General features: G+C 44.8%; 1 protein-coding gene and 2 long non-coding RNA genes across 8 annotated transcripts in view; 2 read left to right on the top strand and 1 right to left on the bottom strand.

The window, feature by feature from the left end:
- Window positions 1–25,954, top strand: part of LOC309842085 (uncharacterized protein) — a 60,310-nt gene extending 34,356 nt beyond the window's left edge. For 3 of the 6 annotated variants that reach the window (XR_014299482.1, XR_014299483.1, XR_014299484.1), the window contains exons 2-3: window positions 1,240–1,316; window positions 6,529–7,204. Coding sequence is in view for 2 of the 6 variants with exons in the window: in XM_082686026.1 (XP_082542152.1) it covers window positions 1,240–1,316; window positions 13,992–14,077; window positions 15,057–15,145; window positions 24,704–24,945 (494 nt within the window). In the remaining 4 variants the exon portion in view is untranslated. Of the gene's footprint in view, window positions 1–832; window positions 969–1,239; window positions 1,317–6,528; window positions 7,205–13,991; window positions 14,078–15,056; window positions 15,146–20,851; window positions 21,065–24,703 lie in introns of those variants that run through there. The other 3 variants (XM_082686026.1, XM_082686027.1, XR_014299485.1) reach the window with 3 other exon arrangements.
- Window positions 3,875–6,052, top strand: LOC309842125. Its single transcript, XR_014299506.1, has 2 exons — window positions 3,875–3,955; window positions 3,995–6,052. It is a non-coding gene; the product is annotated as an uncharacterized lncRNA (long non-coding RNA).
- Window positions 7,637–13,381, bottom strand: LOC309842114. The gene is made up of 3 exons (XR_014299496.1): window positions 13,221–13,381; window positions 10,478–10,575; window positions 7,637–9,919 (listed from the first exon to the last, which is right to left on the bottom strand). It is a non-coding gene; the product is annotated as an uncharacterized lncRNA (long non-coding RNA).
- Window positions 25,955–26,853: the final 899 nt, after the last annotated feature.

Here is a 26,853-nt window from a genome sequence, read left to right on the forward strand (position 1 = left end):
TGAGGTTCAGTTGGCTGAGGTCCAGAGCCAATGACCAAGAAAGAATTCTTGAGACATCTTTGGTGCAAAATGGTGGTTTATTAAAACACAGGGACAGGGCGCCTGGGTGGCTCAGTGGGTTAAGCTGCTGCCTTCGGCTCAGGTCATGATCTCAGGGTCCTGGGATCGAGTCCCGCATGGGGCTCTCTGCTCAGCAGGGAGCCTGCTTCCTCCTCTCTCTCTCTCTCTCTGCCGGCCTCGGCCTCTCCGACTACTTGTGATTTCTCTCTGTCAAATAAATAAATAAATAAAATCTTAAAAAAAAAAAAAAAAACGGGGACAGAACCCGTGGGCAGGAAGAGCTGCTGCCCCAGGTTGTGAGAGATGGCAGGTTGTGTACCCTGCGGTTGGGGGAAGGTGAGGGGAAGGGAGGTTTCAACAGGGCTTTCATATGCTAAAGAGGGCCTACAAGGTGGCGGGATACTGGAGGCCTACCGGAAGCCTTGCCCTTGCTTGATCGATGTTGTCTTTAGGCCAGCCGTTAACATCAAGATAGTTGGGAGATTTTTGGTGGGATGTCACAATCCTGCTATCAAGGGTCTTTGTTAGTGAGATTTAAGTTTAGGAGAGATTTAACTATATTTACATTTCCCTCTACCTCAGCCTCCTTCAGTTTTGTTTATGGTGGGGGGGGGGCGGACATTAGGGCTTGAGGAACTGAGTTATTTGCTTCTGGAAATTGTGCTATTGATAAGGTAACTTGTTTGTTTGTAGATCTCTAGGACTTTTGTAAAGCAAGGGAGACTACTGTCTTGTAGGATTGTGATCTCTGCAAGTTAACTATTTGTTTATCGTTTATGGCTGTCAGGGGTGCCTGAGGAATGTCACACATTACTGAGGGGGAGCGGATGGAGAGGGGGTGCAAGGTGGCAGCTTTTGCTCTGTCCTCAGTCAGCCTCCTGCTCCCTCATCAATGAGATCCTTCAGAGGTATATTGGTGGGTCATATACTTGGGGGATGTTTGCCAACATGTATTTTGGGGGTAGAGAAAGAAGTTTCCAAACGAATTTTTATTTGTTACAATAGACTTACAGGATCCTGGGGTTTGGGCTAAGATTGCCTTGGTCTTAGCAAAATATTAACATCCAGGCGGCTGAGTTCCTAAAGGAATGTCTGTTTCAAGGACTTGTCAATGGGCTGTTATGTAGTAAGGAAATTTAATAACTTTTCTTCTGCCTTTTTCCCCACATGATCTACCAGTGAGTAAGCAGCCCCTGTTCCTTTTGGCACTTGAACATCTCTCCCTGGGCTTTCTGTGGATTCCAAGCATACAACTGGTAAGTCTATTTACTTAAAATTTTTAAAGATTTTATTTGGTAAAGAGAACATGAGGGGGCAGGGGATGGGAGGGTCAAAGGGAGAGGGAGAAGCAGACTCTCAGAGGAGCAGGGAGCCCCAACGTGGCTTGGTCCCAGGAGATCATGACCTGAGCTAAAGGCAGAAGCTTAACCAACTGAGCCACCCAGGCACCCCTGGTTAAGTTTATTTTCAATGCACTTAAAGAGTACTTTAAAATATTTTAGAAAAGGAAAGAATTTCCTTTTCTAAAAGATTTTAATTATTAATTTTATTATTTTGTCTAAAATAGATAAAATTGGGCGCCTGGGTGGCTCAGTGGGTTAAGCCGCTGCCTTCGGCTCAGGTCATGATCTCAGGGTCCTGGGATCGAGTCCCGCATCGGGCTCTCTGTTCAGTTGGGGAGCCTGCTTCTCTCCTTCTCTCTCTGCCTGCCTCTCTGCCTGCTTGTGATCTCTGTCTGTCAAATAAATAAATAAAATCTTTAAAAAAATAGATAAAATTTATTAATTTGTCTCTTTGAGACACAGGAGAGAGGGACAAGCAGGAGTGGTGGGAGAGGGGGAAGCAGGCTTCCCACTGAGCAGAGAACCCAATCCAGGGCTCAATCCCAGGACCCTGGCATCATGACCTGAGCCAAGGCAGCCGCAGCCAGTTAATGACTGAACCACCCAGGCGCCCCTCAAAAGAAATTGTTTCTGATGGCTTTTAAATGAAGACTTTAAGGTGTGGGAGCAACTGTAGAAACCACTTTTAGGCAACCGGCTTGAGTGATGGACTGTAGAAAGGGCCCATGCCACCCCCTCTAGCTGAATACCAGGTGAAAGGGCCCATGCCACCCCCTCTAGCTGAATACCAGGTGACCCCCCCAAAACATCTGTAGGCCCTAAATAACCAGTGGGCTATTTACAACCAGACACAGTTACCAAAAAAGGGAAAATGCCATACATCGCTATACCTCATGTTCCTCCTTTAAATACAGCCAGCACCCACTGCCTCATTGCAGACATCTCACGTCTCTGCTCTGCTGACCTGCCCCATTGCTTCCTTGAGGTGTATTCCACAAACTTCTATCTCCTTTGTTCTGCCTCAGGTGAATGCTTTTATCACCGGTGCCACTATCGCCCATCAGGCAAGCCTCACATTTGGGGGCCTCATCCCAACAGGGGACACCACAGCAACTACAGCTGAGAGTGTCACACACCTTGCAGCACTTCCACTAGGTTTGACCCCCAGGTTGCACCTGTCTTACTTTCCATGCATTGTTTGTGGAACTTACCTAAGTATGCATTAAAAAAATATGTAACAAATACATCAAGTCCATCTTTTGCTATCTTTACACAGATACAAAAAAAGAATCAATGATAAAGTGTCATAAGATAACCTTTAATTACCTGATAATTCCATTAAAATTCTTGCTCTTATATACAACCATCAAGCCTCCTTTTATCCAAAATCAGATGATATCCCTTGCCGCTTCCAGTCGGCGATGGGAGAAGAATTAGGCACAAACAAGTTAGCTGCAAGAGATTGGGAGCAGGGGGCAACGGTTGAAAAGGACTGCTGCCATGAGCAACTCCACAGTCTCACTTTTATTAGATAGAAACAATAGCCAACGGAAGGACCTATGAAAGTCAAACGTTAGTCACGTCTTGTGGACTATCGAGGAGGATAAAGTTTATAGTTAACCAAGCACATTCAAAGGACTCATCTAACTAACAGGTGCTTCTGGGAAGCGAAAGGAGCGATAACGGAAAAGGGAAGTAGACTGTTTTCATTCCACCCTGAGCTGACTAGGCGTTTCCGGGTGCTCGGCTTCCCTGAAGCAGGCGGCGTTCTGCCCTGGGTGGTCCGGCTGCCCAGCATCTGTGAAGGGGCGACCTTCCGCCCTGAGCGAGCAGGGCATCCCCAGTTGCCCAGTTTCACGGTCATATATCGTCGTTCTCCCCAAAGACCTGTTGCCAGTATATGTATTTCTTAAGGCCATATCTAAATGTTCTTGGCAACTAGTAAAATCCTCCAGGGGTTACAGTTTGAAGTAACAAATTGTTCCGAGGGGCAGCAGCAATCCATGGCCAAACCCTACAATCAGTTTACTGGTTCCAGCTTATTCTTTCTCCTACTGTATGTAAACCTCACTCCCATCTTCCTTCATATGCCAAAGGGGGAAAAAAAATCCACTCTCCTGTTGCCACTTTGCAGCCTTATGCTTGACAAATCAGCCTAATAAATGGAGATCTCCAAAACTCTTCCTTCTTTTTTTTTAAGATTTTATTTATTTGACAGAGATCACAAGTAGGCAGAGAGGCAGCCAGAGAGAGGAGGAAGCAGGCTCCCCACTAAGCAGAGAGCCCAATGGTGGCTCAGTGGGTTAAAGCCTCTGCCTTCAGTTGGGGTCATGATCTCAGGGTCCTGGAATTGAGTCCCGCATGGGGCTCTCTGCTCGGCAGGGAGCCTGCTTCCTCCTCTCTCTCTCTCTCTATCTCTCTCTCTCTGCCTATTTGTGATCTCTCTCTGTCAAAAAAATAAATAAAATCTTAAAGAAAAGAAATCAATGGTGCTGGAAGAAACTCTATTCCTGCCTCACAAAAGTTAATTTTTTGTAACTCAAAAACATTAAGTTTTTGTAACTTAATGTTTTGTAACTCAAAACATTAAGTTTTTAGAAGAAAACATATGCAAATATTTTTGTGAACTGGGTAGGCAAATAATCCTAGCACAGGGCACACGAAAAAAATCACAAGAGAAAGCAATAGTAAATCAGACTTTATTGGCATTTTTAAAAATCTACTGAAAAATAAACCATTATGAAAGGAAAAAAGCAAGCCATAGACTGAGACTAAATATCCAAAAAACATAACTGATCAAGTGTTGTCTGTGTCCAGAATATATTATGACCACCTGATTTTTTAAAAAATCAAGTAATGCATCTTTTAATATATGGGTGAAGGAACTGAACAGACGCTTTAAAGATATAATAGTCAATAAACACGTAAGAGTGCTCAGTATCATCAGTTATCAAGAAAATGGAAATTAATACCACATTGAGATATCACTACACTCAGTAGAAGAAATAAAATTAGAAGTCTGAAAACACCAAATCTTGGTAGAGAGTGGAACAATGTGAAAAAAAATCATTCATGACATTTGTTAAAAACAATATGTCAGAAAGCTGCCTTTCTTCCAACAAGGGATGGAATGTATGTGTGTGTGTGTGTGTGTGTGTGTGTGTACACACACACACACACACACACACTGTGGGAATGTATAGCCTAAAGCAGGAATAGAGAGAGGGTTACTGAATGAAAATTTACTAAGAGGAAAGAAACATCGGAAGTAAGGGAGAATGTGGCTAAATCAATGCAAGGGACTCTTGCTGCAGGCTGGCCAAAAATGATCAGACACCACCCTGGAGGATGGTGGAGGATGAGGAACCTGACCAAGTATCAGGGGAGGGGGAATTCCGGTTAACAGGACTTGGCAGCTTCTTGCTAAAACTGGACACACAAAGACAAACCTAGAAGCTTGAAAATTAGGGCTTACTTGAGAAGATAGTTTAGAAGCCTTGACAGAGTCTGCTTAAAGAAGAATTTTTTTCAACAACCAAAGCCCTCATACATTGTTGGCATGACCATAAAATGGTACAACCACTTTGGGAAACATTTTGGCAGTTTCTTATAAAATTAAACATTCCTTATAAAATTAAATACCCCTCCCCTTTTGATTCCATTAAATATCCTCTCTTAGGTTGTCGGGGACTGCCTCCGGCTGGGAAAGTCCCCGCCATTACAAGAAGGTGCTTGGCTCACTGCTAGCAAAGTACGCTGCAAGTATACAATGAACTTTCTGGTGAAGCCCGCCTAAAGGAGGACATAGTTATTGGCTGTATCAAATTTAATCAGCATAGTAACAGGACTCTCATTGGCTCTCCCCATTGCTTGACCCCTTATTGGTCACCCTGCTGTATATAAGCTAAGGAAGTTGATTAAATAAACGGAAATGAAGCATTAACACCGTACCAGGCTCATTGTCCTCCTTGCGGGCCGAGGGCGACATTAGGTGTCTGTCCAAGAGAAATTTTAAATAGAATATGTCTACAGAAACACTTATAATAAGAATGCTCAGAGCAGCTTTATTCACAACAGCTCAAATTGGAAACAACCCAAATAGCCATTATTATGAGAATGGTAAATTTTTAAATATCTATGCGATGGAATCCTACTCAGCAATAAAAAGGAATGAAAATCTGATATACTCAGTAACATGGATAAAATTCGAAGACGTTATACAGGGAAGAGTAAGTAGACATAAGCATACATACTCTGTATGTATGATCCCATTTACAGGAATTTCTAGAAAGAGCAAAACTAATTTAAGGTGAAATAAATAAGGATCGTGGCTGTCAAAAGATTCGGAAGATAATGACAATATTCATGATTCTGTTGCTTTTAACGTGAGTGATCCAGTAATTCCTAAATCCCAAGCACAATGACAACAGAATTAAGTAGACCGCTCTTAGTCCCATTTTACAGAACAAAGAATGAGATAATTGAAGCGAAAGCCATACAAAGGCAAAACCATTTTTTTAACTGAAGTATAATTAGTGTTATTAGTTTTGGGTGTGCAATGTGATGATTCAAATTTTCTATACATTACTCTGTGCTCATCACAGTACGTGTACTCTTAATCCCATGTATCTATTTCACTCATATATATATCCCCCCGCCACCAGGGACAGAACCATCTTTACAACCATGAGCTCGTCCTCTGGAGCATACATTAGTTGGGTCTGCCTTCTCAGACCTCAGGGTATCCGAGTTCTTCAGCTGTAGGGATCCGAAGAAAAAAGAGAGGGGAGCGCAAATGGGGGAGAGATAGAATCATAAATGCTTTCATCCCCTTCCTGTGTTCCTCCCTCCCTCCTTCTCTCTCCCTCCTGCTTTTTTTTCCACCCCCACACCGGCTCTGACCCTTCCCCACTTCCGTGTACCCCCCCTCCCCCACAAGCCTCCTGGGAGGTCTCATTGCGTTTTGCCTCCGCTCCTCCGGCTCTCTTCCCTAGGTGAGGTTTCCTTTCCGCCTACTCCAACCGGTACACGACTTTGCGGGGCTGGGAGTGGGGCACTTAGGCGCTGAGGGGGCTTCATACAAAGAACTTTCTACTTTGAAAAACTTCCTTATTTCCCTTCTCAGGGCTCTTCGTGGGACTAGAAGCTAAATAGCAATGTATTCAACAGGTCTTGACAGTGCTTCCTGGTGAATTGCAGACTCTGTTCTCTGAGGGGAGACCCCGCGACCCCGGCCTTCCTGGAGTTGGGTGTTAGAGGAAACCAAACACACCGTTCCCGTAGGGCTCTGGAGGAAAGACAGGCAAACTTTCATTCTCGGGTGAAGGTGGACCAGTGGAAAAAGCCACCAAGGGAGCACAACAGGCCTTCAGTTTCCCGCAGACCCCACGGAGCACCTGGTGCGGGGAACTGCGGCCTCGGGGTCTTTGCAGGTGCCTGGCAATGAGGCGGGTAAGGAGCAAGGTACGCAAGGCCGTTCCGCTGCCCTTTTAGTTTCCGAATCACCCAGCACACCCAGTTTCAAATGAGACAGACAACGTGATTCATCTCTGTTCTGTGAAGCCTTAGAAACTGCGGTTTTCCCGCAGAATGGGCACAGTACATCTCGGGGTGGGAGTTCCAACTGCTTATGGAATCAAAAACACCATATTGTCAAGTCTCTGTGGCGCAATCGGTTAGCGAGTTCAGCTGTTAAAAGGTTGGAGGTTCGCACCCACCCAGGGACGGAGTGAGTGACTTTTAACTCATTTTCGTGTCTTTCCTGCTGTTTATCACCTTCACATCTCCTCATATAAAATCTGTTACTTGGGGCGCCTGGGTGGCTCAGTGGGTTAAGCCGCTGCCTTCGGCTCAGGTCATGATCACAGGGTCCTGGGATCGAGTCCCACATCGGGCTCTCTGCTCAGCAGGGAGACTGCTTCCCTCTCTCTGCCTGCCTCTCCATCTACTTGTGATTTCTCTCTGTCAAATAAATAAATAAAATCTTTAAAAAAATAAAAAAAAATAAAATCTGTTACTTGATTCTGGGTCCTATTCGCCTCGTATCAGCTAAGTCTTAATTAAGACCCACCGGCCCACTCCACCTCCCCAACCTGATTCTCTTAATAAAAGAGTATCTATTAATCTATCAGCTTTATACCCCTCAACCTGAACTCCTCTGACAGAAGAACCCAGGATCTGGTGGGGTACAATTTTTTATTCTGCCCTTAGAAGACTGGATGAATAACTTAGACTTTGGTGACTCAATTTTTTTAAAGTCTAAATTTGTTTGCATTCATTGTTCAAAATTGCTTACTTTGGGAGGATTGTTCTTAAGGGTGCAAGGCTATTATTTTTTAGAGCAGTTTTAGGTTCACAGCGAATTGAGGGGAAGGTAGAGATTTCCCACATACTTCCTGCCCTCTACCGCCACATGAATAGCCTCCCTCATTGTTAACATCCCCCACTGGAGTGCTGCATTTGTTACAACTGATGAACCTACATTAATACATCATAATCACCCAAAGGCCATAGTTTTACCTTGTGGGCTCACTCTTGGCAGTCTACATTCTTTGGGTTTGGACAAATAGTAACTATACACCATTTTCACTCCCCTAAAAATCCTCTGTGCCCCCTTTCTGGCAACCACTGATCCTTTTCCTGTTTCCACAGTTTTGCCTTTTCCAGAATGTCCTATAGTTGGAATCATACCATGTAGCCTTTTCAGATCATCTGTTTCACGTAATAATATGCATTTAAGATTCTTTGATGTCTTTTCAAGGGCAGTTCATTTCTTGTAAGTGTTGAGTACTATTACTTCAGTTTATCCCTTCACCTCCTAAAGGACACCTTCGTTGCTTCTAAGTTTTGGCAACTGTGAGTAAAGCTGCTATAGGCATGGGTGGGCAGGTTTTTGTGTGGGCTAAACTTTCAACTCCTCTGGCTAATAGCAGGGAGCCTGACTACTGGCACCTATATTAAGAAAATATTTTTAGTTTTGTAAGAAATTGCAAACTGTGTTCCAAAGTTGCTGTGCCATTTTGCATTCCCACCAGCAGTAAACCACTGTTCCTGTCGCTCCACATCTTCAACATTTCTGTGTTGATGTGCCTCAGTTTTTTCGTATGTGTCATGAGGCCAACAATGGTAATCTGTCCTCAGGAAGTGCCTGGACTTGGTTAACTGCTTCATCAATAATGTCCTGATCAGTGGAACCCTCATCATTATTATCCTCTGTATTTCTTTTGACAGAGGCATTTCTTCCATAGTATGTATACTGTTTATTTAACCTCTTTCATATTGCATTTGCATTTAAGTCAGTAATATGATTTTATGATTCTGAATAGGCTGCAGCCATCATGCTCACACACATGCCTTTGGCCACCTGTGCAGGTATTCCTATAGTTTACAGAACTGGAAGTGCTACTATATTATAATATTCATAGGCTCCTAATTATAGGAAATCCTGCAACTTCGCCTTCCACAGAAGCAATAACCAAATTGTATTTCCATTTATTTCCCAACCTGTCCATGTCCCTTTCTTTGTTTCCATGCCAAGACAACAATCTTTCTGAACCTCTTAAGATATTCTGAAAAGGGAAATGGTGCCCTCCTGACTTAACTAAGGGCAGGTACAATACAGGGTCTTTGTGAACATTACACAGAGACATTCTGCTGCATATGTTGGACAGCTAACCTTTCAGGATGCAGTCATTGAAGACAGAGTCCTCCAATCACTGCCATTGTTTTCTGTAGTCAGCTGAGTCTAGGGTGGACTGCTCAGAGTGATGGCTTTGCCTCCAGCCAAGTAGCTTATCTAAGAGGAGAAAAATCCCTCTGGCTCCAGACTCCAGATGGTTTTTTCTCTCTGGGGGTGCCTGGCTGGCTCAGCTGGAGGAATCTGCTACTCTTCATCTCGGGATTGTGAGCCCCATGTTGGCTGTAGAGGTTGCTTAAATAAAACTTTAAAAAGATAAACGTTGGTTTTGCTTTTATTTGATGGAAACAATCTCTCATGCCTGCAATGGTGAGCTGGCATACTTTAACTACAGTATTCCTTGACAGTTTTCTTTTTGCTATGTCCATAAAAATTAGCCCATCTGAGACATCTCACCGGAGCAAATAGAATCTTGCCCTTGACCAGCTCCTGCACACCTGGACCATTGGTGCTGTTGGCTCAGTCTTCTGTTAAATCTCATATGAGGAGAAAGTGAGCTCTTTGCCTTTTATATACTAAGTGGGGTGACTGGAAAACTTTTTCTCTCTCTTTGTGCATCATTGTTTTCTCCTATCTGCAGGCATCAGTGTGTGATTGTGGTTTAATTTTATGAAATAAATTCCAGGAGCTAGTCTCTGATCCGTAATTGGTTGATTGGGGATCTACTCCCTGTCAAGTCAGAGATGACAACTAAGCTGGCTTGTGAGTCTTGTTGATTGTTGTCCCGAGGATTCTGGTCAGTACTTCTCGGTATTTGATACTGCAGCAACAAGAAGCTTATCTTCCCAGTATCTGGTATGAACCCAATACTTATCAACACCTGCAAAAGTGGAATGTCTATGATAAGAATGACCTTAATACACAGTGATCTCCCTGTAGGAACTCTTGGCTTTAATAACTACTATATCTAAAAGGGATCTTAGCACAAGAAGAAAACAAAATTTTTAACATGCAAGGGGCAACCTTCTTTGATTAGTATATACAAGTTTCTAAATAGTTGAGGGAAAAAATGTTAATTTCTATTAAGGATTCTATTTTAAATTAGAACACAAAGTAAAGGAAAAACATATAACATACAAGCAATTAAATCAACAACATGTGCTTTTCTGACAAGATTTATTACTCTCCATAGTGGTAAGCAAGTTTGGTTTGATAAGAATGGATGAAAAGCAATGACTTCATGTGCAGATATATACACTGGGAAAGAGAATGTCCTGTTAGACTCAAAAGGGTATCACAGAAACTACTCTGATTTTCAGCAATGAAGGGGTCCTTCAGGGACCTCCTGTTGTTTAATCATTTCCTTTTGTGTCCTTCACTAGCAAGACTTGTTCATAGATAGGTCTCCTTTGTTTCCACATTAAATGACGTTACTTACCACAATTAGTTCCTTTAGAATGCCTATTACTCTGGTGGAATTCTTCCCTTTAATAAATATGTTTTCTTAGAAACAAATCAGTATTTTTTTCTCTTCTTCTGCAGGGAAAAGACAATTAGGTCTCTAAAAATTTAATAAGAGGGGGGCGCATGGGTGGCTCAATGGTTTAAGCCTCTCTACCTCTGCCTCGGGCTTCTCTTCAGCTTGGGTCATGATCTCAGGGTCCTGGGATCGAGCCTGTATCAGGCTCTCTGCTGGGTGGGGAGTCTGCTTCTCTCTCTCTGCCTACTTGTGATCGCTCTCTATCATATAAATAAATAAATAAAACCTTAAAAAATTTTGATCAGAGTAGTAATAATTATGTACATTTATATATAAAACTAAGAAATTAAGACTATCTGGAAAAATTATGTACGTTATAAGTATGATATTTAGTTTAATCATTTTAAAGTAGGCTCCGCCACCCCCCCCACCCAATATGGGGCTTGAACTCACCACCCGGAGATCAAGAGTTGCATACTCTGCCACCTGAGCCAGCCAGGCACCCCTAAATGTGGTATTTCCTAAAGAAAGATTTTGTTCCTGAATTTGCAACACGGAAAAAAACCAAATTTAATTCACGACCCTGACTGCATGGTACCAAAAAAAGAGAGAGAAAGAGAAATGGAAGTTGATAATGGAGAGGAGTATTAGTATTTTTTTTTTTTTTAAGATTTTATTTAGTTGACAGAGACACAGCGAGAGAGGGACCCAAGCAGGGCGAGTGGGAGAGGGAGAAACAGGCTTTTGGCTGAGCAGGGAGCCCCATGTGGGACTCAATCCCTGAACCGAAGGCAGACGCTAAACGACTGTGCCACCCAGGTGCCAGAATTAGTATTTTTAAGTAATTTAAATATGTGACATATAAAGGTCATGGAAGAAGTTTAGGTCATGTTGTATTTTTTTATTAACACAGGTGACTCCTTAGAAAAATTAGAATGGGTGGTGCCTGGGTGGCTCAGTGAGTCAAAGCCTCTGCCTTCAACGCAGGTCATGATCCCAGCATCTAGCCCTGCATCTCGGCTCAGCAGGGAGCCTGCTTCCCCCTTCTCTCTCTGCCTGCTGCTCTGCCTACCAATGCTCTCTCTCCATCAAATAAAGAATAAAATCTTTTTTTTTTTTAAGTTACAGATTTCCTTTCAGATTTGGTTTAAGATTTATTTTGCCGCTTCCTGACTGCTCAGGGGAGAAGAATGAGGCACAAACAAGTCAGTTGCCAGAGAGTGAGCAGGTGACGACAGCTGAAAGGACTATCGCCCCAAACCACAACTCCGTCCCCTATTTATTAGATACAACCTAACAACCAACAAAGGAGAAGACAACCGTTATTTATGAGTCATAGGTCTTGTAGGTAAACAAGGAATGTTGAGTCAGACTTGATCCCAAGTCGAGGGCCTCCACCAATCGACCTCTCTTTGCACGGGTTGTCCGGTTGTGTTGCCGCTGCTCACTCACTGGAGGGTGCTGTGGTTATGAGGTCGATAGTGCACTGGCCTGTTTTTGAAGCAAGGCCTTGAATCCTTATTCCGCTTTTACCAAGCCAGTCGGCTGAGCTAATATATTAACTCTGAGATACTTACAGCCCAGGAGATTACAGTCATTCTGACCACAGAAAGCGTTAATTCGGGGCGCCTGGGTGGTTCAGTGGGTTAAAGCCTCTGCCTTCGGCTCAGGTCATGATCACAGAGTCCTGGGGTCCAGCCCCACATCGGGCTCTCGGCTCAGCGGAGAACGTGCTTCCTCCTCTCTCTCTCTGCCTGCCTCTCTGCCTACTTGTGATCTCTGTCAAATAAATAGATAAAATCTTAAAAAAAAAAAAAAAAAGCGTAACTTCACTGTGGGGGGGGGGGGCACAGCCGCTGAACAATGATCCCTGGTGTAACTTGAATAAAATCCATTTTCATCTCTTCAGTGTTGAGCCCCAAATAACGACCTGTCAATGATAATAGGTAAAGTGCTTGGGTCCCAGGCCTAACCTACAAATTTAAATGTGCTACCCAACAGATACCAAATTGCCCTCATTTGCCATGTGAGAACACTGAGATACGGAGAGGATGCAGTCAAGTTTGGATACTTGAGTGGGCGGGATTTGAAAGCAAGAATTTGAGCTGAGGATATGTCCAGGCTCCAGAAGATAGGTTCAGAACCACTAATACTTCCCTTGTTTTAAAAAATTGTGGAAATGCTGTGTACTCTTCAAAAAAACACCTATGAAGAAATTCCTGCAACAGGTATGACCCTATACTAAAAATTCTCTCATGCTTTACAAACACTCTCCAGCCCTTAATGCACCAGTTACTCTCTTGCAAGCTCTCTCGATCTTAAACTTCTCTCCCCCAAACTAAAGAGCATCTTTTTCATGTGTTTCCAAAAAATACTCTATATCATAAGACAGAAAACACATAAACACATTCATCCCATCTTAAGCCATTAGGACAAGCAAAAAAAAAAAAAAGCCCCAAAATATAACTTTTGAGCGCGAACGCAGTCCCCCACTACTACAAATTATGCGTTTGAGTTTCTGACATTTGAAGAAATGGCAAAGATCAGGACATAACGAGTACAGTGGATAAGCCTTCCTCTAGGAAAACCACCTTCATGATCACAGTATTCCCTTGCCCGGTAAGTATAACTTCCAGCCCCTCCGCCCCACACCAGCTGCACACGCCTTGCACTCTTCACACACGACCACTTCGCTCCCCACCACTCTTGAGCCCCCCCGACGCCTTCCAGGCACGCAGCACCATGAACCTCCGTCAACCGCCCGCACTGCTTCCCGTAGCCGCGGAGATCCCATTGTTATTTAGGCGGCAGCTGTCGAACCATCAGCCCCCGCTGCTATATTTACATAAGACACGCCCTCCTCGTGACCTCACAAGAACCCTGACCTCGGGCCTACCTCCTCTCTTCCACCCACCCCTGCCCGGCTCCCCTGGTCCGGTCTTTCCTTCCCAGCCCCATCCGCGGCAGCGGGCGTGGGTTCTGAACCTCTGCTCGCCTGTAGGGAACCTGACAGGCTGTTCCTGTCTCTGTACCTTTCTTTAAATAATGCCTTTCAGTGTGTAAAACAGAACAAAGGAAAGGGGTTCCTTTCAGATCCAGTCAGCTTTCTGATTGCAGCACTGTGTGTACATCTATTAAAATTCACGAGGCATCACAACTGGTGGCGAAATTTAGTCCATTCTTTTTTTTCTTTTTTAAGATTTTATTTATTTGACAGAGATCCCAAGTAGGCAGAAAGGCAGTAGAGAGAGGAGGAAGCAGGCTCCCTGCTGAGCAGATGCGGGGTTCAATCCCAGGACCCTGGGATCATGACCTGAGCCGAAGGCAGAGGCTTTAACCCACTGAGCCACCCAGGGGCCCCAGAAATCTAGTCCATTCTTGAAAGTTCAGTTTCATTTATGGAACATCTCATTCATTTTCCTTTCTAACCCTTCGAAATGGGAAAGTTTTCAATTTTTTTTTTTTCTTCTAGTCCTTTTCTGGAACACACGTTATTCTGAAAGCAGAAAGAGTTAAGGGTCCTCAGTCAAAGCCTAGACGTAGCTTTGGGGACTCAGGGTAAGTCATTTTTGGCCCGATTGTTTTCCATGATCTCTGATGCCCTACCTCGCTACTCGCCTGAGCACACTTCTCTAGGAACTTCCCAGGTGGTGTCCGAATTACAAAGCAAGGGAATTCAAGAGCATGCAAAAGCTATCAGTCTCTACCAGGCTAGGAATTAGCCTCACCCTATCAGAGACAATAAATCAATGCTAAAACTCCCAGTACCTTTTCCAAAAGTAAACAAGACCCTATATTCCTTACCAGAGATAAGGAGCCCTAGACCCCACCCAGCATGCCCAGAGCCCCTCTCCTCCCTGGCCAACTACCTCTGCTTCATCAAAGTGTTATTCTCGGCCTTTGGAGGAGCACCAGCTTCATTAACATAACATTAGACGCACCTTAGAGGCCTGTTTTCTAAGTGCCATGCAACATTCTGTCTGCCTTTACAGGCTATGACCAAATCCCCTTTTTCTGAGAATTCATCCTAACCCTAGGTAAAAAGAACCTGCTGACCCCTACCTGGGGAGCCGCAGCTTTAGAATTTATTCCCCCTCCCCTTCCCCGTGATGTCCTTATTTGCGGCAAAGTTTCCTTTGTGCGGCAACTCCACTTGGTGAAGTCTCTACCTGTCACTCACCAAGGAGGGAAGTCGTGTTAGTTTGGTTACAACTCATGCTTGGACCTCCTGAATTCATCCCTCTTTTCCTGAACTAAATGTCTGGGTTTTTTTTTTTTTTTTTTTTTTGCTTGTTTGCTTGTTTTTTAAGGATTTCATCTATTTATTTGACAGAGAGAGAGAGAGAGATATCACAAGAAGACAGAGAGGCAGACAGAGAAGGGGAAGCAAGCTCCCTCCCCCCTGAGCGAAGAACCCCATGGGGGGCTTGATGGTGGGATCATGACCTGAACCGAAGGCAGAGTTTTAACCCACTGAGCCACCCAGGCGCCCCTAAATGTCTGTTTTTGACTTCCTTGCTTTTACTTTGGTTTCTAGCAAGTGTTCTGGAGGTCAACCTCCCAATCTGATTGAACCTGTGAATGTCAAAGAAAGAATCAACGGAAGCTACAGAGAACTACAAAGTGGTAAGCGAGATTGGCACTAGTGCCTTAAGTTGTTGTTGTTTTTAATTACATCTCTCAGTTAAATTGACTTTGATCCAAAGAAGGGGCATTGTTAAAAAGAAAACTGCAGACCCAGAATGGCTTTGATGAGGGAGCAGGAGGCTGGCTGAAGATGGAGCAGGGGCTGGTGCCTTGCACCCCCTCTCCACCCACTCCCCTTGGTAATATGTGTGACATTTCACAGGCACCCCTGACTGCCCTAAAAGAAGAGCAAATGGTTATCTTGCAGAGATCACAGTCCTGCTTGGCAGGAGCCTCTCTTGGTTTACAAATGTCCTTGAGATTTACAACAAAGAAGTTGCCTTATCAATAGCCCAATTTCCAAAGATATATAACTCAGTTCCTCAAGCCCTCCCCTCCATAAAAAACCGATGGAGACGGAGGTAGAAGGAAAAGTAAATAAAGTTAAATTTCTTTTAAGACCTAAATCTTACTAACAAGGACGTTTGATAGCAGGAATGTAACATTCCACCAGGAGACTCCCAATTGTCTTTATGTTAGTGCCTCATTAGAGGGAAAGTGGCTTTGGCTTGATTGTAACCAGGCCTTCAATATCCTGACAGTCTTCTTTACCCCAATAGCCCTTCTGAACACCCCTTTGTCCTCACCTACCCGACTCCTGTGTATATAACCAGCCACTCCTCACAGGCCCTGGGCAGCAGCATCTCCGTCTGCCCACGGGTCCTGTCCCCGTGCTTTAATAAACCACCATTTTGCACCAAAGATGTCTTAAGAATTCTTTCTTTAGTCGTCAGCTCTGAACCTCACCCCACCGAACCTGACTTAGGTTCTGGGACTTCATCAGCTTCACTTAGATTAAGATGCCAAGTCAGTAGAGGAGGAGGACTTAATACCTAAGCTAACTGAAGTTTCACACTGTCCCATCAGGAATGTAATCTTGAACCAGTCAACATGGACTTTCCTGGTCAATACTAGGTTGTTTTGTTTTGTTTTTAAGATTTTTATTTGTTCGAGAGAGAGAGAGATACAGAGCGCAAGCACAGGCAGACAGAGTGGCAGGCTAGAGGCAGAGGGAGAAGCAGGCTCCCTGCCGAGCAAGGAGCCCGCTAGGAAGTTTTCTGATAGATGCCCTTTTTCTCCCCTTGCCTAACATTACATTCCTTGTTAATGATTAATTCCCTCCTCCTCCTCCTCATCTCCCCCACTCCCTTCCCTTCTTTAATGCCCTCTCTCTTCCTCTGAAACCTTTTTGTTTCAACTCAGTGGAGCGCTCCTCTACTTGCTAGGTGGAATGCTGCCCTATTCGTTAATTTTTTTTTTTTAATATTTCATTATGATCTTTTTTTTTTTTTTAAAGATTTTATTTATTTGGGACGCCTGGGTGGCTCAGTTGATTAAGCAGCTGCCTTCTGCTCGGGTCATGATCCTAGTAGCGTCCTGGGATCGAGTCCCACATCCGGCTCCTTGCTCAGCGGGGAGCCTGCTTCTCCCTCTGCCTCTGCCTACCACTCTGCCTGCCTGTGCTCACTCTGTCAAATAAATAAGTAAATAAATCTTAAAAAAAAAAGATTTTATTTATTTGACAGAGTGAGATCACAAGTAGACAGGCAGGCAGGCAGATAGAGAGAGGAAAGCAGGCTCCGTGCTGAGCAGAGCCCGATGTGGGACTCGATCCCAGAACCCTGAGATCATAACCTGAGCCGAAGGCAGCTGCTTAACCCACTGAGCCACCCAGGTGCCCCCGTGAATTTTTAATAATAAAGCTAATTAGATTTTTAAATGCACTTGGTTGAATTTTTTATTTTTATTTTAACATTTACTTGACCGCAAAGAGAGGGAACATAAGCAGGGGGAGTGGGAGACGCAGACTCCCCACGGAGCAGAGATCCGGACAGACGTGGGGCTCATCGCTGGGACCTGGGAGCATGACCTGAGCCAAAAGCAGACACTTCATGACTGAGCCACCCAGATGCCTCTGAATTCAGTTTTTAAACAGGTATTAGGGTCAAGTTTGCCTCCTCGAATTAGTCAGGGAAAGTTCTGTCTTCTATTTTCTGAAAGATATTGTAGAGAACTGGTATTGTTTCCTTAAATGTTTGGTAGAATTCAGCAGTGAAACTAGGTATGGTTTTGTTTTCAGAAGCTTACTGAGTCAATCAGGCCTTATTCCTCCTTGTGAGAGTCTGCGTAAATTGTGTCTTTCAAGGATCTGGTTCATTTCATCTAAGTTATCAAATCTGGGAGCAGTTGTTCCTTATAGTCCTTTACGGTAATTTAATGTCCGCGCGATCGTACTAAGGGTCTTCCATTTCTGGTATTACTAATTTCTATCTTCTCTATTTCTTGTTTAGTTTGGCTAGAGGTTCATCAATTTTATTCATCATTCTGAACAAACTAGCTTTTGATTTCACTGATTTTTCTCTATTAATTTTGTTTCTAATTTTTATTGCTTTCTGCTCATTTTTATTTTCTTCTCATCTTACTGTTTTTTGAGTTTCCTGAAGTGAAATCTTAGATTATTGATTTTAGATCTTCTTTGCTAACACACGCACTTCCACGAACAAACTACTCTTGCTACATCCCACACGTTTTTTAAAAAAGTTTTGAGAGAGGGGTAGAGCAAGCAAGCAAGCCAGTGTATACCTGTGGGGAAGAGTGGCCAAAGGGGAGAGAGAAGTTCCATCCAAGGACCTCAGGATCATGACCTGAGCTGGAGGCAGACACGTAACTGAGCTACCCAGGTGCTCTCATCCCAGACATGTTTGTTTTAAAATATTTTATTTATTTGACAGAGAGAGAGACAGCACGCACAAGCAGGCAGAGCAGCAGGCAGAGAGAGAGGGGGAAGCAGGCTCCCCGCTCAGCAGAGAGCCTGACTCGGGGCTCAATCCCAGGACCCTGAAATCGTGACCTGAGCAGAAGGCAGAGGCTTTAACCCACCCAGGCGCCGCCCAGACATTTTTATAAGCAGTATTTTCATTTTTATTTAGCTCAAAATAATTTCTTGAGGATTTCCCATGTAGTATTCAAAGTGTGTTGTATAATCTCCAAATTGGGGTTTTCCAGCTGTTACTGATTTCCAGTTTTGTTCCATCGTGGTCTGAGAGCATGCATTGTATTTCTAGTTGGAAATCTTCAATTCCAATCACTAGTGATCCGTTTATTTCTCCTTACAGTTTCTATCAGTTTTTGCCTCATGTATTCTGTTCTTAGGCACTTATTCATCGAGTATTATTATACCGTCTGGATAACTGACCCCTTTATTATGTAACACCACTTTTTATTCCTTGTAGTTTTTCTTGCTCTTAAGTATACTCTGTCTGAAATCAGTATAACCACTCTAGTTTTCTTTTAATTAGTATTAGTATGGTATATGTTCCCTGTCTCTCTTAATTTACCTGTGTTTGTAAGTTGCTTTTTAAAATGTTTTGAGACAGAGAACGTGAGAGAGAGAGATCAGGAGCAGGGGGGCAGGGGTAGAGGAAGAAACAGAGTCTGATGTAGGACTCCATCCCAGGACCCTACGTTCCTAACCTGAGCCCAAGGCAGACGTTTAACTCACTGAGCCACCCAGGCATCCTAAACTAAGCTTCTTACAGGCAACATAGAATTGGGTCCTGTTTACCACTCTGATAGTCTGTTTTTTAACTGATGTATTTAGACCATTTAAAGTGATTACTGGACATAGTTGAACTAGTATCTTCCATATCTCCAACGGTTTCTATTCACTGCTTTTGTTCATTGTTCCTTTTCTCTTCCATTCTTTTTCAGCCTTCTATGGTCTTCAGTGAGCATTTTACATGATTCTCTTTTCTCATCTCTTAGAATATCAATTCTGTTTCTTTTTAAAATGTTTTAGTGACTGCCCTGTAGTTTGCAATATACATTTCCAAGCAATCTGGGTCAACTTGCAAATAACACTGCAACCCTTCACAGACAGGGCAGGCAGGTCCTTCTAACAGAGCATTTCCAATTCCCTCCACTGCCCTTTGGAATGTTGCTGTTTGCCCACTTAATTTCTCCACAAGCTATAATCATCTAAGACACACACACACACATTCTTTTCAAAAGATTTTATGAGAGAAGAGAGCGAGCGCTCGAGCCTGAGCAGGATGGGGGCCAGAGGGAGCAGCAGACTCCCTCCTGAGCAGGGAGCCAGATGTAGGTAGGGCTTGATCCCAGGACTCTGATATCATGACCTGAGCTGAAGACAGCCACTCAACCAGCGGAGCCACCCTAGCGCCCAATATAATTATCTAATATAGTTTTGCTATATTATCATTTTGAACAAATTGTTATCTGTTAGCTCAGTTAGTAAGATTTTCTTTTCATTTATTCTCATTTTGTTTAGTTGGTGGGGATTTTCTTTTTTCTTTCTTTTTTTTTTTTTTTTTTGGTGGGGATTTTCTTACAGCACTTTAAATATTTCACTGTACTCTCTTTTCTTGATTGTATGGTTTCTGCAGAGAATTCTGATGTAATACTTAATCCTTGTTATTCTATAACCAGGATGTTTTTTCCTTCAGGCTTCTTTCAAGATGTGCTCTGTGTCTTTGATTTTGTGCACTTTAAGTATTATATGCTGTGATGGTTGATCTTATGTGTCAACCTGACTGGACCATGGTGTCCAAGTATGTGGTCAAACGTTATTCTGGATGTTTTCTGTGAAGGGAGTTTTTTTGGATGAGAATAACGTTTCAATCAGTGGATTTTAACTAAAGCAGAATACTCCCTATACTGCTGCCAGGTCTCCTCCAGTAGGTTGAAGGCTTCCCCAGAACAAGTGAGGAGGAGCTCAGCCAGCAGACTGCCGTTAGACACCAGCTCTATCTAGCCCTTCTCTGAGTCTCCAGCCGGCCGAGCTCTCTCATCACATGGGGCTCATGAAGCCTCCACAGTCCCATAAGCCATTTTGGTACCAGGAGCTGCTCTAGAGGAACAGAATCTTCAGAATGTCTTTTAATGGGCCCGGGGTTTCTGGAATTGGCTCTCTGATCTGATTCGATTGAAAGACACTAAAAACTCTATTTCCAGTAGCAAAAACAGTACTGCTAGTCCATGGTATGACGTGGCAATAGAGATATGCAAAGTATCACTGGATACTCCTGCTCAAGCACCTAGAAAAGGCAGGGATTTGGGGGACTATGTACATGATACTTGAACATTTTGGTCAAACTAACAAAGGAGACTGGCTCACTCCATCATCAAACAGAAATGGTACATACGAAATAGGGCCTAAGCAGGCCCTGAAGGTACACGGGAGTTACATGAAGAAGGGGCACAAATGCCCCTGGTCCCCATTCCTGCTACACGACCCCTCTTACGGCCTGCACCGTGAGAAGTGCCTCATGGGGAATTCCCTACAATTCACATAGAAAGAGAAGACTGGAGCCCCATTTGCATATGGTTTTGCCTGATATGCAGGCACTGCCAAAGGGGGACAGCCTTAGGATGACAGCTCTTTCTGGGACAGCCCTGAAGGACAGTGGTGAAGGGCAACCCTTCCAGTGAGTGGAACTCCGAGTAGTATACCTGGCGTTTCATCTTACTCAGACGGGACATGTTGATCATGTTGACTGGTGACAAGGGAGCCCCGGGAAGAAGTATGTGGATAGACTTCTCAGAATGAGCGCAGACACGAGGATGTGAATAATTGTGTGGGTGAGAGGACCTTTTCTGTGCATACCAGTCTGCTTCTTTCTCCAGCCACCCACTCTGGCATCACCCAATGGGCTCCTGAACAAAGTGGTCATGGTGACAAGGATGGAGGTTATGGGCAGGTTCAGCAACATGGACCTCTACTCACCAAGGCTGGCCTGTCTACAGCTACTGCTGAGTGCCCAGTCCGCCAGGAGCACAGACCAGTCACCAAGACAGTACCATTCCCTGGTCAAATACGGACAACTCCCTAGCGGTAGATCCGTGACATCGGGTCACTTCCATCATAGATGGCACAGTCTTTCTTCTCACTGGAACACTCTGAGCACAGGTTTGCCTTCCCCGCCCACAATGCTTCTACCAAAACACCTGTCCATGCACTTGCAGAATGCCTTATCCACCCCTACAGCATGCCACACAGCATTATTTCTGGTTACGAACTGGATTTTGCCTCCCTGGCCACCAAACTCATAGGTGTGTGCCTGACTCCCAATGTGCCTCCTTGGAGATAGAGCCTTTAAGGAGGTAACTCAGGTTATGAGGTCCAGTGGGGCCCTTACTCCAATGGGACTGGTGTCCTTCTAAGAAGTGGAAGAGTCATCCGAGCTAGCAGGTGTTGGAGGCAGGCCCCTGGTGAGGGCAGCCTCTGCCATTAAAAGATGGCGCCTGGCTAGTTGCCAGGTTAGGAGTGCCTCGTGAGACTAAGCGGAAGCCCAAAGAGGAAGTAAACAACATTGGTTGCTAGCGAAGTTGTTCCTTTAGGTGTAGAGCCTGATTCGCTCCCTCCTGTACCCCGCTCGCTGATTGGTCATGTAAACGTATATAAGTGTGTAGACTTGCGGAAATAGAGAGAGAGAAGATACATCTGAACTGGGGCTTCTTGTTGTCCTTGTGGGTCGAGGGCGATAAGCAGGGTGTGTGTGTGTGTGTGTGTGTGTGTGTGTGTGTACGTGCACACACGCCCTCACACGTACACCTAAGCACAGAGGAAAGGCCATATGAGGACACAGAGAAAAGGCAGCTCAGGAAAAGAGTCTTCACCCAAAAAAAAGCTAGCACCATGATGTTGGACTTCTCACCTCCAGAACTCTGAAATAATTGTTGTTGTTTAAGCTATGGTATCTAGTTATGACCGCCGAAGCAGACTATAAACTCGTTCTGCTCAGGGAAGTCACCTCACAGAATACCAAGTGCAGGAGCCCACGCTTGTGGAATTCATGAGTCTGACCATGATCCCCACCATCCGGAAGCAGCTAGCGGGAGAAACCAATGGGACGGCCTCCTGAAGACTTAGTTATAGTGCCAACTGCTACCTGGGTTGCAACACCTCAAAGGGCTGAGCGAGATTCTCCAGGAGGCCGCATATATGCTCTGAGTTGGTGTCCAAGACCTGGTGCTGTTTCTCCCACGGCCGGGAGGCATGGGTCCAGGCCTCCAACGGTAGAAACAGGAGTGATATTGTTCACTAGGACCTCTAGTGACCCTAGCAAAACCTTTGCTTCCCGTCCCTGCAGCCTTTTGCTCTCGTTTGACCTATGCTTTTTCCTGTATGGCCACGCTTTCCAGCTCAGGTGTGCTCTTCTAATCCTAGAACCGGCAGGATCAACAGCCTTGCTAACGTTAACTTAGCCCCCTCACCAGGCAAGTGTCACAGGATTTGACAGGTAAAGAATCACAGGACTGTCCCTGTTGTTTGGTGTTAGGGACTGAACTGTGCTCCATACCCTCACCCCGAATTCTTATGTTGAATCCTAACACTCCATGTGACTGTGTTTGGAGGTAAGGCCTTTAAGGAAGTAATAATCATTAAATGAGGTTAATAAGATGGGGCCCTGATCTAACAGAACTGGTGTCCATACAAGAGGAGGAGGAGGCGGCACCAAAGCTCTCTCCTGTTCACAGAGAAAAGGCCATTCAGGGACAGAGTGAGAAGGCAGCCTTCTCCAAATGCCGGGAAGAAGTCTCATCAGAAGCTATCTCTAGTCTTCTGGCCTCCGAAATGGTGAGATTATGTCTGTTGTTTAAGCCACCCAACCTGCAGTACCTCGTTATTGAAGCCCAAGCAGGATGCATGTAATCAGGATGCATTCACTGACTCCGGCTATGTAACTGGAAGTCAAAGTATGTTTTGGAATAAGCACTGTCCAATTTCACGGTCCGCATATCGTGTCTTTTGCACTGATAGTGCCTTCCTTAATTATACGTATATTGAAGCCCCAGGCAAGGACCACAGAAACAGGCAAAATGGGGGGGGGATAGTTATGGAAGCGGGGAAAGATACAAAGTTTCATGACTGTATCCTCTCATCACCTTACAGATGGAAGTCTGCACTTTAGGAACCCTCAGATTCAATCTGAATACACAATCATTTAAGCAACTGGGCCAGTTTTCCCAACTTGCTCCTCACATGCTTGGAGAAACAAGTATTTCATTTACCACTAAGAGCACCATTCTAAGGGTTATAAAGCTGTGGTGTAACATTATGTCACATGTAAGGGTGATAAGGAGATGTAATATTATGTCTCTTTATCTTTTTTTCTATATCCAGAATCTCCTCTTCATTCTGCTAGCCCTGATCTGACCATAAACTGGAATCCCAAGAATTCTTAACTGCCTCTGAAAAATCTGACCTAATTATAAACTCCCATCTCCAACTAGTACAGAGATTAAGTATGGTGACTAAGGAGTTAAGAGCCCCATTACAAAAACTCACCTATAGCTGCGGATGGTGGTTACAAGTTCCCACAGGCCTATCCCCAGGTTTCTGTTCAGCACCAAAATGCACAGGCATTTGGTGTTAATTTGCCTAGCTCCTCAAGGTGCTCATCTGCGCCACCTAAAGGCCTCATGAGAAGTTGTCTTCCGTTAAAAGAATTAAAACAGTACCAAAGGGAAGTTAGTCCAGACACACATGAAAAGATACAGATTTCATAAAACCGAAGTGCAATTCCACATGTGCTTAAGAGACAGGAAGCTGTAAGAGGAAGGAGTTTCCACTCGGACAAGAGAAAGCTGGATGATCTACCGAATCATTCTTTTGAGCTCAACAGAGAGCCGAGATTGCAAGACCACTGGGTAGACTGAAGTCCAAAAGCCCAGTAACGCTCTGCAGGGACGGAGGTACATATGAACCATTTCCTGTCTGTCAGAGAGTGAAAAGGAAAGATGGCAGCCATAAAAGTGTGAAGGAGAAAATGACTGCAATTTTAACCATTTCTTACAAGCCAAAGCTATCGTGACAGTTTACAATCCCAGAGGCTCCTGTGTAAGGTGGGGTTTTGCCTGTCTTTCAGGATTTTTTTCTTTTCCAAGATTTTATTTATTTACTTGAGAAAGAGACAGGGAGAGGGACGGAGGAGAAGCAGACTCTCTGCTGAGGAGGGCCCCCAACGTGGGCCTCGAACCCAGGACTCTTGGGATCATGACCTGAGTCAAAGGCAGATTACTTAACCAAGTGAGCCACCCAGGCACTCCATCAGCTCTTTTTCCTCAGGCTTCTGCCAAGGGATCTGACCTAATATAATAATAGATTTACATCTATTATGTGCATATTTAGTGTGGTGGTATTTTGTGTACCTAAGTCACGTGCACACTCTAAGACACCTTGGGTACACATACCCTGTGGCCCAGTCCTGGGTGCTCTTGGGTACATGGATATTATGTTCGTTGTTTTATTTTGTTTTGTTTTTTAAGTGTGCAGTTTCCAGGTTATGATATATTGAGAAACTGGAATGGAGAGGACTTGGCCAAACTCTCCGAAAACAGTCTTAAGAGTCAGAGCCCTGCCTTGTGGCTTTAATGGTATGCTGTTGATTCTGAGTCAACGCAAGCCAAGTTTGGTTTGGTTTGTCAGAATGTTTGATGTTAATGTTAAACACGGCTGATTACTTTGTATTGTAGGTCTAACAAATACAGAAACAGAAACAGAAGAAAAGCTTACAACAACAGCAACAACAAAACCCAGAAATGTGTGTGTGGGGGGGAATCCCCCTGCCTCCCAGTCCCACTCCACTGCTGACACACCTTTACCTATTGCATGTAGGAGTCAGTTGGTGGCTTTGGAGGGTGAGGGGTACTTTGTGACCAAGGGACCCAGGAAGTCCCAAGTCTTGCCTTTTCTCTGGGCAATGGGAAAAGTGTGAAGGCAAGGAAAAGTAAAGTCACTGTACTCTTAACAGAAATTTCACCTCTGGACAGAAAACTGGATAAAACTGGGGTAGAATCTGTGGTTTATGAACTCTTCCCTAACCCTAGGCCCAGAGTGGATTTTCCTTATTTTCTGAGGTGGAAGAGACATAACAGAAGTCAATCAAAGGAGGCGGACAGAGAGAAAGCAAGGTGGATGAGCAGCGACGCGGGCCAACTGTAGTCTAGTCTAGTCCTGCCAGTACAGAGAACAGACTTGGGATTGCCGACCGGCTTGTGGATGCTGGATCAGTATTTAGACACCTCCAGCGAGGGACAGCACACCACCTCTATAGAGGTTCCATGGTGTAATGGTGAGCACTCTGGACTCTGAATCCAGCGATCCGAGTTCAAATCTCGGTGGGACCTTTCCCTTTAAGGGGACAGGGTGGTGTTTTTTTTTTTTTTTTTTTTTTTTTACTCTTCAAGGCGGACAAGTGCCTTCCCGCTCCTCACCCGCTCCTCACTCCGCCCCCAATCCCGCGGAGGGAAACTCCGGGCACGTCGCCCTCCGACCCCACGCCTGGACCCCTCGCAGCCGCGTCCTCCGCGCTCCGCAGCCTCCTCAGGAACCCGGAACCCACAAACTCGCATCTCAGAGCGGCCCCGGCTCTCATCCCCACCCCCACCCGGCGCCACGGACACTGCAGCCACAGGGGGGGCTCCGGGCACTGCGGCCTCTCATCCCCCACCGCCCCTCGGGCCTCGAGTAAAGCCCGGCGGCTGTGACCACTAAATGCTGTGACCCCTAGGGCGTCTCGCCGCGCGACCTGTCGTTGCACCACTTGTCTTGTCAGGCAGGTTTTGCTGGAGGGTGCTCTGGTTTTGATGGTTCGGAGACCTCAACCGGAAGTACACTGGCCTGTTTTTTGAAGCAAGGCCTTAAATCCTTATTCCGCTTTTCCCGAGCATTAACTCTGAGATGCTTCCAGCCCAGAAGATTACAGTCATTCTGACCACAGAATGCGTTACCTCACTGTCCCTGGGGGGCCTGGGTGGGTTCTATAAAATAGAACACTGAAATAGGGAGAGGAGAGGGTAGGTAATCTGTGCAGTCACTCTGGACACTGGAGGGAGCGGGATCTGAAAGCAGGAAATTGAACCGAAGATAGCACGGCTCCAGAAGAGAGGCTCAGAACCACTGGGTTCAAAATTCTCTTAACTTAGAAAAAATAGCATTGCTCGACAGGAAATTAAGCCTGTGTTTTTTTTTGGAAAAAAGACCTAGGAAAATTTATGCCGCTAGCAAAAAACTATTCTACATGGAACAGCCACCCTTCCTAGCTAAAACCACAAACTCTGAAGAGAAAGATTTTTCCTTTTTCTTCATGTTTTCTAGGCAGATGCTCGCGCGTAGCTCGCTCCAACACCATCTAAAACACCACAAAAAACAAAATGAAAAGAAGAACTACAAAGTTAACGGCTACATCAAACATCGCATAAAAAACATCAGCAAACGCCTAATTTTCAACGAGGAAAATAACAGGGGAAAGCGCGAACGCAGTCCCCCACTACCACAAATTATGCAGTCGAGTTTCCCACATTTGGGGAAATCGCAGGGGTCAGCACATCCGAAGTGCAATAGATAAGCCTCGCCCTGGGAAAACCACCTTCGTGATCATGGTATCTCCCCTGCCAGGTAAGTATGACTTGGAGTCCCACCGCCCCACACCAGCCTCACACGCCTTGCACTCTTCACACACGACCACTTCTCTCCCCACCACTCTTGAGCCCCCCCGACACCTTTCACGCTTGCAACACAACGAACCTCCGTCAACAGCCTCGCACTGCTTCCCGTAGCTTCGGAGATCCCATTGTATTTAGGCGGCAGGGTTCGATATCATCAGCCCCTGCGCTTCCTTATT

Source organism: Mustela nivalis (assembly GCF_964662115.1).
Source record: "Mustela nivalis genome assembly, chromosome: 10".
NCBI classification, from domain to species: Eukaryota; Metazoa; Chordata; class Mammalia; order Carnivora; family Mustelidae; genus Mustela; species Mustela nivalis.